This window comes from Clytia hemisphaerica, unplaced genomic scaffold, assembly GCF_902728285.1.
Source record: "Clytia hemisphaerica strain Z4C2 unplaced genomic scaffold, Clytia hemisphaerica genome assembly, whole genome shotgun sequence".
NCBI classification, from domain to species: domain Eukaryota; kingdom Metazoa; phylum Cnidaria; class Hydrozoa; order Leptothecata; family Clytiidae; genus Clytia; species Clytia hemisphaerica.
In genome coordinates, this window is record NW_027104101.1 from 2,297,605 (window position 1) to 2,308,886 (window position 11,282).

At 35.9% G+C, this 11,282-nt stretch overlaps 1 protein-coding gene across 1 annotated transcript; it reads right to left on the bottom strand.

The window, feature by feature from the left end:
- Nucleotides 1–7,422: 7,422 nt before the first annotated feature.
- Nucleotides 7,423–11,282, bottom strand: LOC136812975 (uncharacterized). The gene is made up of 10 exons (XM_067069480.1): nucleotides 10,092–11,282; nucleotides 9,802–9,898; nucleotides 9,626–9,683; nucleotides 9,459–9,512; nucleotides 9,272–9,337; nucleotides 8,929–9,000; nucleotides 8,686–8,799; nucleotides 8,313–8,396; nucleotides 7,668–7,739; nucleotides 7,423–7,526 (listed from the first exon to the last, which is right to left on the bottom strand). Exons 1-10 carry the CDS (start codon nucleotides 10,487–10,489, stop codon nucleotides 7,423–7,425), a joined length of 1,119 nt encoding a protein of 372 aa, XP_066925581.1. The 5' UTR covers nucleotides 10,490–11,282.

Consider the following 11,282-nt stretch of genomic DNA (forward strand, 5'->3'; position numbering starts at 1 on the left):
AGAGTATGAAATTCAGCCGGTAATTCGTCAAGGCTGAGTTTATTTTTGACAGATTGACATGGTAATTTATTTTTTTCAAGTTTGCCAAGGCATGTTTTGCAAACGAGGAAGCTTCTGAATAATAATATTCTTGCGGCATATCATACTTTTCAGGTGAATATTTGACAACTGTTTTCTTATAGAGGCATCTTCGTTTTTTTGATAATAGATTCTTTCTATCTGTTTTATTTATTTTCTCTTTGTTTTGGGAACGATAATCCTTTTTTTTTTTTTAATTTCTCTTTGTTTTGGGAACGATAATCTTTTTTTTTTCATCTAATTCAACAGAAAGATGGGAGTTTTTATCAAGCTGTTTGTATAACTTATCACCTTCGATTAAGATTTTGTCAAGGTCACTAGTGTTCCAAAGATTAACGCGTCGAAAATTAGACCAAAAGATAGCATACAGACAGTTAACGCTACACTGAATGCCAGCAGTTTGGCCAAATAATTCCTCATTGGCTTTATTAAATCAGCTTAAAACAAATTTTGAGACGTGGTACGATGGTAAATTTGACATTTTTCCACGACAAAAGTGACAATAAGGCTTGCTTTGAAGATTTTCTTGAAAGTTCAATAGGTTAGATAAGCTGTGTTACCAGTTTAAGTTACGTAAGCTTCGTATGCTAAGTAAGTTAACTAAGGTAAGCAAGAGGATGCAAGGAGCTCGCATGCAACCTAAAGGGGTGTAGCTGCTTGTCTGATATATAACACAGACAAGCTTTATGCTATCTTTTGATAACTTGCAAGTGAGGTAAATATACCAGTGTACAATTGCTGCTATCTTTTTTGAAAGTATCTTTGAAAAGGAATCAATAGACTTTGAAATAAGTCAGTATAACTCTCACCATTCTTCTTCTTGTCTGTTATGAACATGAGGATGAAACAGCTGATCCAGCTAGTAATGCGAAACGTTTTCACTACTCGCTCTACGTTCGCAGTCTTTTTTGCTAGCATGTAGAAACCACACTGAAGGTAATTATTCCCATTACACTGACTGACACGGTTTCCATATGCTAAAAGCGAATGGACTTCAGGAAGTAGTGACGCAATATGAGGGAGACAGCAATAATTAAAGCGCAGCTCGACGCTTGTTTCGGATTTGGCAAAAGTCAAATCGGAAAAATTAGAATTAAACTTAATTTTCCCCACCGGGAAAAAACTTCGAAAGACATCTAAAGGGTCACCGGGGCTGACCAATAAAAAACTTTGAAAATGTAGGAAACTACAATAAGTGCTAGTTCTGCCACAGTATAAATGAAAAGAAAAAAACTACATCCATAAATACAAAGTATTACAACCAAGTCAATCAGATTCAACTGCAACTTTGATACTGGTAACTAGTTTTGATACAAAGTCAAACGTGATTAGATACGGTTCCTTTACTTTAAACAACCTTTTGATTAACATTTTCTGATTATTAGGATCAACATTCAAAATGGTTGACAAACTTTTGACGGCGTTATTCTTGAAGCGCAGTCGCACAGGCTCATCAGTGGCAACATCGCGTACGGGGCCGTCCACATAGTTGAAAATCAAATACCCCCTCCCCCTGTACGTAAGCGTACGCAAATGGCTATACCCCCTGGTAAGTACGTTCTTTTTATCCACAACCCCCCCCCCACCTCGGTTGAAGAAAATTACAAATTTAAATCGTTTATATACATGATGAAACTCAATGTTTATGAAGAAAGTTTTTCTTTTCCTTGATGCGTATAAGAAACGTAAAAATCGAGTGCGTACGTACTATGTGGACGGCCCCTACCATCAAAAGAAGTGAATGTGAACTGGATGCCGCCTCAAGAGGATAATCCATTCCACATGAAGAACAGTTGAAATCCTCATATATCGATTGTTGACATTTCCTGTTGCATACAGGACAGTGAATTACTTTGAGAAACTCTCCAGCACCAACCACTTTGGCAATCATCTTGATGTCAGAGTGAAGGGCAGCATCTATGAGTGCTGTTTTAAACGCTGGAATTTTTTTGAATTTAAATGGTGAGGGGTGTATTGTTTAATACATTTTGTCCCTTAATTTATGCAACCGTACGTTTTGAATATGGTAAGTTTTACCAGCAGAGAGCGATGAACAACTTTACCCAAACACAATTAGTTGTATGCATGCAGTACTATTTCTAATGAGAAAATCTGTTTATCAATTTGTCCACCTTTTCCATCATGGATATATACATCACTCATTGAATGACATTCAGCACGTGTTGAAACTATTTGGCCAGTGGCAAGGTGGCACAGGTATTTCAAATCAACAATTGAATCCTTGGCCGTGGTTGGATTGTGACCAAAGTCCACATCTTCTTTATCAGCAAAAGTTATCTCGGTAGGAGGGTTAATCCAGACTTTTCCTTTTTTCTTCTTTATTCAAACAAAGACACGTGTACACTACGAACATATATTACAAAACATTACTTAAACATAAAATATAGTCCCTCCCCCCGCTAGGAACTAACGTTATATCGCCAGAGGTACTAGACTATGTAAAAGAAAAGAAAAATAAATAAATAGGCAAAATAAAAGAAAAAAATCTTTGAGGAGGAAGCTACAATTGTTAGGTAAAAACCTCAAATAAAGCACCGCTAAACCTTCCAGTTTCGTTAAGAAATTCAACAACAGAACAAAGAATAGATTTATTTAGATTTGAGGTCAAACTTTCATCCCCATATAATAAAAGCCGACAGAAAAAAGGAGGGTTAAGTGGATGAAAAACAATGCCTGGGGTCTGAAGTTTGTCGAACAAAGATTTTCTTGCATGGGAATATATAGAGCAGTGCACTCGGGGGGCGGAAGGCAATTCCGAAAAAGTAATTTTGATGTTAGCCACGTCGGCTCATTCCGTTTTTCATTATACCCGTGTTTAAGTCGGAAGTCCCGAGCTTTGCCCAAGCGAGCTTGAGCGTTGAGCTGTTCCGGTTGCCGGTCAGTATTTTATCATGTGCGCAACTTTTAAAAAGTTCTTGAAAATTCAAAACTGCTGCAGAAAATGGAGGGGAGATCAAGTTATGACGAAGCAAAGAAATCTCCCACTATCAAACTTGGAAATGGATGTTGCCTTAAAGAAATACATAAATTCGACAACAAAGAGGCTGTTTGTAAATATGTTGGTGAAATTTTTGTGAGTAACATTGTTATTTTTTGTTAACTGTTGCCTAGATTTTGGTCAAATTTTAAATTTGGCTTTCGCTTTCATTTTGGATTTCAAAGCAAGAAAACAAACTCTGACTTATCAATCTACCATTAAAGCAGGGTGCTGACAAACATTGATCAACGAGATTGATTGTGGATGTCATTTTGAATCTAATCAACCTCTTTAAATACTGCCTTGTAACCTGTTGTAACAGCCATAAGCTCCTAACCTGGTAACAGACAGCTGTTTGTAATTATTTTACGTGCACAGTAAACCTCTGAAGGTGCTTTAAAGGAAAATAGTCCTCCCGTGGAAAACAGTCCTCCAGTGGAAAACAGTCATCCAGTGGAAAACTCTACAATCACGCAACTTTGTTGTCGTTCCTAGTCCTTTAAGATGAACGCGGTCCTTTTCCGTCCTTACGTGTTACGATTTTGAGATTGCATATTCGTCAGATTGTTATGTTTTCACACATCCCTTTAGAACTTCAGCGTGGTGTGCAGAAAACATTCACAATCTGATTCAGGTTATAATCTCCCCAATACCAGACGGTGTCAATCGAACAACTTCGAACTAAAATCGCAATCTAACCAATCGAACATAATCAAACGCGATCGAATAATTGTGATTCGATTGTCGGACACAATCGAATCTCAATCAAACGGCCGATTCCTGGGTAATATTCAATTGTGTCTGACTGTGTTCGATTGGTTCCATTACATTTGATTTGATTCAATAAGTTTGATTGCGATTAAATTAAATTGGGTTCACTCCTTTACATAGTGTGGGCGTCCGAGCGTTTTAAGTACCGCACGAGGGCAAATAAAATTGAATACAATTAAATCAATCGAACGTAATTGAATATAATCGAAGCAATTGAATGGCAAATCTTGGGTAATATTCGATTGCGTTCGACAATCGAATTGCAATTATTTGATTGTGTTCGATTGCGATCAATTGATTCGGTGTTCGATTCGTTCAATTGACACCGTCTGGTCAATACAATTAATTTTTTCCACTCGGTGATTACGATAATCAAAAGGTAATCAAGCTTATTCTAAAATTTTGAATGGAAATTAAGATAAGGTTTGTTTTTTTCATCAATTGGCCATATCGATTGTGGTCGTCAATCGATAGACGAGTTTAAATGTTTTGATTTTGTACAGGCGGCCTGATGTGGGTGGGTGATTGCGGTTGATTATTAGAGGCAAGGAGACTTATATGATTTATACGGAGGCAAGTGAATATGAATCAAATTTTTGATAAGTACCAATCATATCTCTTCGAAATTTATGAATGGTAAGGTGGCAATCACAAATATCTTCGTTTTGCGTCGCCCGACCGCCTGTCGAAAATTGAGTAGAATTGAGTCGGTAAATTTGTCTGACCTTTTCTGTCCTTTGTTCAAAAATTTTTATTATTGCCGATTTTTTGTGGGAAATTTCTAGTGCATTAGCGACATTTTGACTTTGTTTATCATTACATGCGCCATTTAGGGTCGGAGGTCACAGTGTTCAAAGGTCATAATTTGAAACCACCAACAACACGCGTTTGTTTTGGCTGATGGCTGGCTGACAGTTTCCTTTAAGAAAACCGGAAAATTTTTACAACCGACCGACCGACTTTTTAGACCCAACGAGGACGCGAAATGAAGATATTATCGATTGCTGCCTAAGGCTATATACCTCTGAGAAAACATACAAAAACTTCTTCTCAAAAGTCCTACTAGAGACAGGACCCTGCCGACGCACCGGACTGTCCGGTGTATTTGTCCGGTGGCAAAAAGTATCCTTTCGCTACACCGGACGCAATAAGTCCGGTGTCAGTCCGGTGTTGCATACAGGGAATTTTGGACGCCGAACATTTATGAAACAAAAAATAAGAAACACCGGACGCACCGGACTGGTCATGTCCGGTGTTTTGACTGTCCGGTGGGAAAAAATATCTTTCTCCGACACCGGACATCCGACTTCCTTAAGTCCGGTGTAGAAATTGTCCGGTGGTAAAAAAAATTCTCATTTTACACCGGACTTTCGCGTGTCCGGTGTTCGTTAAGTCCGGTGCGTCGGCAGGGTCCTCTAGAGACTTCGTCAAAACAGAGAGTTTACTTGCCTCTTGCTTATGGTCATTTTCCCTCCAAGAAATCGGGTGGACCAAGCAAATCACTCAAAAGTTTTAAGTTTTCTGCCTAAGAAGAAAAATCAAAAGCCTTGGAAAATATCAAAATGTTGATGAAAAAATATTTTGTGGCAGACCAGGTAATTATTGTATATAGGGGACCATTCAAAAAATACGTACACTCTGATGGGGAGGTGGAGGGTACTACCAAAAGCATACGAAAGCGTACGAGAGGGGAGGGGAGGCCAGGTAGAAAGGTACGTACGCTTTGAGATTTTTCAATATAACGAAATTTCAGTCAAAGTTTGGTTAGATCTTCTGATTATATCATCAACAAAGACAAACAGAAGTTGAACTTATTTTAATTTTTCTCAAAATCCCCTAATTTACCTTTGTATAGACTGTTTGATACAATCTAAAAAAATTTTGAGGAGGGGGGTCATTTCAAAAGTGAACGTACGCGAAAGGGGGGTAATGCCAAAACGTACGAGAGCGTACAAGGGGGAGGGGGTGGTCAATTTTCATCGATTTTGAGCGTACGTCCTTTTTGAATGGTCCCTAGAGGGGTTTTTATCATTTTTCATTTATTTTACATGCTTGATTACCGCTCAACTTTTTGGAGGCAAAAAAAATAAAGATTACCAGAAGGTGTCAATCGAAGCAACGCTGAATTAATGCGTAATCAAATAATAATAATTGTGATTTGATTGTCAAACGCAATGGTATTACCTAAGATTTGCCAATTGTTGAACATAATTGAATTTTATGGCAAATATAAGTTCGATTATATTTAATTAATTGCTTCTACTTGACAATGATTGCTTAGATCACATTCAATTCAAAAATAATTTGATAGATATGGTGGGGCTGGATTTTGTACATGGCAGGAAAAATTAAACATTGTGAGGCTAATTTTTGCCCATTTGATGGTTCTTTTTGTACAGACTGGTCAATTGTCCAAACCAATGAAAATTAACAGAGTGATCTATTTTGTTCTTTTAATTTTCTTGTCTTATAAAACCAAAGTTCTTATTTCTTTAAGAAAATAATATATGAAACTTTGGGTGTTTTGAAAAGATTTATAATAAAAATTGGAACAGTAGCTAAAATTATGCATATTGAAAATTATTTGAAAATAAATAAATATAAAAATATAACTTGATATGGCAATATCAATGCTCAAAAGAATGTTATGCCAAAATCTTGGAACTTTAAAATATTTTTGTATTGCAATCAAGTCGTATGATAACCAAGGAAATGAAACCTTATTAATGGTTTTCAAAGTAACTGCGATACGGGACACATAAAGTCTATACTGCCTGTTTTTAAGCTAATATCAGATCTCTGCATTTTTCTCTTTTTTATTTTTATTGTGTTTTTTTTTTTTGTTAGGCTGGACTTAAAAAATTGTTGGTTTGCTGTCACCCGACCGACCCACCTCGAAACCTGCTGACCCAAAAAAATTTATTGCCATTTCAAAAACTTCAAACAATAAAAATCAAAACTCGTACTTGTTTGTCTCGAGCATAAGAATCGTAAATTACCTGCTAGCACTTCTTTTTCTTATTCAAAATTACCTAAATGTAAACAAACTGTTAACCCTTCCATGGACGAAAATTTCAAAAATCGCCAAAATAAAAAAAATTCCGGCCGACCGACCCACCTTCAAAATCTAAGGTCAGGTGACTGCAAACCAACAAAAGCCCAGCCTCGCAAAGTAATTTGAAGAAATTGGAACCCTTTTCGAGAATGTGATTAACGATTAATTGCTATCCTTGAAGGTGCACCGCATAAGAAAAAATAACTCATCGTGCGATATCATAAGTATATAATTATAAAAATGAGAAGTTATTGTTTAAAAGTTGCAATATCACTTGTAATTGAATTCTTTAAAGCCTTCAAAATCTTGAGCTTGTTCAGTAATGATGTATATTGCTGCTTTTTTGTTTCGTCTTTTGGTGTTACTGATAATGTCATGTTTTCTTTAAGCGCATCAACCTCAACCGCATTTATCTCCTTGGCAACTGTGTCTCGTTTAGAATTTAACATGACCTCTATTTTGGCACAGATGTCAAGAAATGAATCTTTGTAGAGGCTTTTATTCTTCTTCACTTTCTCTTTTAATTCCTTGTATTGTCCAATATATTGTGATTACCAAGCATCTCCTCCATATAGTTTGCCGTCTTGGATTCCGGTTGTTTCATGTTTGATATGGATAATACAGCTATGAGTGAAGTAAGAATAAATTGCAAATTATTAAAATAGCCCTCCAAGAAAATATGGTTAAAGATTCTTTAACCATACGTACAAGGGAGAAATTTAACACTTTTTTTATTGGTATTTTTTGTAGAAATTGTCGTCCTACTTGTTTTCTTTCTCTTCATTTTGTTCTTTTGATTTAAAGCACCTCTGGACTTTTGATTTGTAGTATCTCCACCTGAAATTTTCAGAACAAAAATAGAAAATAGCTCAGTTCCAAAAAAGTAGGTTTGTTTCTAGAAATACAGCCAGGTGTGACTAGACAAATCTTAGCTGACTGGAATTTTTTTGTAATTAAAACAAATTAGAGGTTAGCTAATTGAATCTTGAGTGTTATGTCTGGATGTCTGAATTATAATTAGGTTTTTATCGGCGATCCAAAAAATATCTGCAATCTGATTGGTTAAAAAGAGTACAATATATCTTGTATTTTACATGTAAAAATATAAATTGACGAAAAGATGTTGTTGCATTGTAGCGGTACCAGCAATCTAACGTCACTTTGCTACAAAAGTGCCCTGCGTTTTTTTTCAACACAAAAGCATTTTTTGGGTCACCGATAAACCAGTTATCAGACATTTGCTCGTACAATATGGAAATATTTCACTCGTTCCAGATTTTCCGTATATTTTCCTCACCTAAAGGCTCGTACGGAAAAATCGCGGAACTCGTAAAATATTTCTCATATTGTACTCGGAAATGTCCGATAACTATTACGTATTTAGAGATTAAAATATATTCAGATACTCACAAGTTTGCTTCTTCGAATTTTTTTTTGCTGAACGCGGCGTTGATGTCATCTCCATTGCCAATGATTTTGAACAGCATGGGGTATCTAAAGAATGTATGAAATGCAATACAAGCAATTCAATAATTTCTAGAATTACTAATTTTTGTTGTTTCCAAATCTGGGACAAGCTGGAGTTTTTATAAGCTCTTATTTGATTTGGTTGGTCGTTAACCAGTAATAAAACAATTTTGTTACTTTTTCTAAAGAACGCGTCATCTCTATCACTTCAAATGACCAATTAGTGAAGTATCTTGTAAAAACTCCAGCTCATCCCCCAAATCTAGACCTATTTTAAGATTTACTCAATTGTAATAAATACAATTATAATACTCACCACAACTCTCATCTGTTGTTATTGTCAGTGCTGCAAATGGTGTTGTCGGGGTCTTATTTGTAAGGACCTTGTCAGATTTCTGTTTTCCAGATGGGGTAATAGATGTTTCGATAGCTTGAAATTAAGAAAACAATTTTAGTCTGAAATTAAAAAGAAGCATACAGTGTGAGCAACAATCTCTTACAATAAACGTATAGGAAGAATCATGTTAATTATGTTGTCAAGTTGTTTACTTAAACTTACATTTTTTTCTTTTCAATTCAGGACTGTTGACCACCATGGAAACGTCTTGTATCTCAACATCGTTCGATTTAGCTGTAAGTTGAGTGTTGATTTTTAAAAGTTCATTTTACTTTATTGTTTTAAGCTTGTTCAACAAAGTTGGTATAAGAACACACACACAGATGATATTTAGAATGAATTTTAGTTTTAAAATAAGTAATTTGTATTTTACATGATATACACTTTCTCTACAGAATCATCTTGAAGCTGAAAAATCGTGAGAAACGTCTCGATTCTAATCATCAAAGCCAACGATGAGGTATGATCTAAAATTGATTGTTTTCTCATCTTATGATAAGTGTACCTGTGCTTGTGAGGGGCTCTGCTAGCTGACTGAAATCACCTTCACCGTCCTGTTGTAGCTCTTCATCTGTAATAAAAAAATTTCAATCTTCAAGATGATTTTCATCTCAATATTCCCAAACTGTAATATCTTTTTATTTTTGGCAAAATCAGAGGATGATTTGTTTCTTAATCATTAATAATCATACCTGAAATTTCTTTATCACTCGGTTCGTCTCTTCCTTCATCTTCACTTTCATCAACTAAAAGTAGAATGGAAAAAAATTGTTAAAAAGATTCAACGTTTTAAAACTGTCGAAAAATTAAAAAAATTAAAAATTGTTTTTTTAAGATACCGTATAAGAATTACACATACCTAGTTCGCCAAAGCTCTCCTCGAATATACCATCTAGGTCAACAAATTCTGAGAACCTCTATAAAAAGAAAGGTTAAAAATTTTTGAAGTAACTTTCAATTGACAGTCGTTGTGCATACTGGCCATCTCTATAAATACTTCTGGAAATGTTACATAAATATGGGAGTGGTGTTTACCAGTGATTTTAATTTCATTTGCTTTCCACAGTCAAAGATTTTAACAAAGGATGGGATGGGGGAATTGTCCAATGCGTTCCAAATCCTCTTCAATTCTCTAAAAAAACATAAAACTAACAAACATCATACTTGTTAATATTATAGGATGAATGACGCTTAAAAGTGGGAGACGGACAAATTTGATTTACAACATTTAAGTATTTTGGTCTTGTGGATGTTCCGATAAGCGTTAAAAACTCATTTCTTAAGTATCTAGGGAAATTTCAAAGTTATTTTGGGGTTAAACTTACACATATTCCTTCTTTAAGGATGAACTTCGAAAATGATGAGGTCTTGGAAAATCGATAACGTCGTCGTGATCGTGAAACATGATTCCCTCGGCTACCTCTTGCCAAGCTTTCATTTGAAGGAAGTCTGGAATTCTTTGAAGGTGGCATTGCCAGGCTTTGGGGTATTTTTCTAGTAGGTGAAATGAAAAAAGTGTGTTTTTCCGTCTCGGCTTGAGAAGCTCCGCATGTTTACTAATTTCGTTTTTTTCATTTTTTTGTATAGAACCAATATTCTCATCCCAATCATCGTGGACTTGAAGGCGTAAAAAACAGTTGGTTAGCACATTTTCAGGATGGCGATTGGATGTGTGTTTACTAACTGCCTTCATGAAAGAAGCAGCGTTCCTCGTCCTCCGCATTTGCTGCACTCAGATCCATTATCCTGAACTGTTGTGGTGCATGGTCAATCAAGGCATGAAAATACTGCCCAAACAGCTTTCGTTCCGTAATCTTTTTGGTTTTCACTATCATGTCGACCAAAGATAATGCATGGAGAAAGGTGAGGTTATGTAATCTCAAAATTCGTTTTGAAGACCTCTTCGATTCTTCGCCGTACACAATTTCTTGGATTTCGCTCATTTGATCCAGCAGCTCTACGTAGCGGGGCTCAATTTTTCTTTGCATATAGTTTGTTATATTTACAAGGCTCTTTCTATAATCGGCGGCCTTTTTTATTTCTCCCTTAAAAGATATATCAACTGCATCTTCAAATATGCCTTTTTCTTTCTGGTTTAGATGAGCTGGGATTTCCTGGTATAAGTTCTTGATATGTCCTGCTATTGTGTGGAGTGGCTCTACCGGTAGTATCTCGTATGATTCAAGTCCCGTTTTGCTCAAATCTGTTTGAGCCGAATTGTACAGCACTGCTGGAACGTGATGGATTCCGATCATCTCGTTGTCGAATTTGGCCTTCAAATCGGCTTTCTTCTCACCATCTCTAAAATCAGCACCAAGTTCGTGTAACACGCCGACGATTTCTGGCTTGCTGATTTTGTCCGAGGGATTTACAACATGGTTAATGATTGCATTTTGACCGTAACTGAAGTTAGGGAAAAATAAACGAAAATGTATTTTTATTCCTTGTGTACTTCCCTTTTTTAACTTTTAATAACGTTGAAATACGCCTACCGCCATCGTGTCTCAAAAATTATA

What these genes read in the sequence shown, in the direction of transcription:
- LOC136812975 (XM_067069480.1), bottom strand. Translation starts at nt 10,489, where the DNA reads ATGCGGAGGACGAGGAACGCTGCTTCTTTCATGAAGGCAGTTAGTAAA. An exon ending in GGAGAGCTTTGGCGAACTAG is followed by an intron (nt 9,513 to 9,625) that starts GTATGTGTAATT and finishes TTCTACTTTTAG; the next exon opens with TTGATGAAAGTGAAGATGAA. An exon ending in GAGTGATAAAGAAATTTCAG is followed by an intron (nt 9,338 to 9,458) that starts GTATGATTATTA and finishes TTTTTATTACAG; the next exon opens with ATGAAGAGCTACAACAGGAC.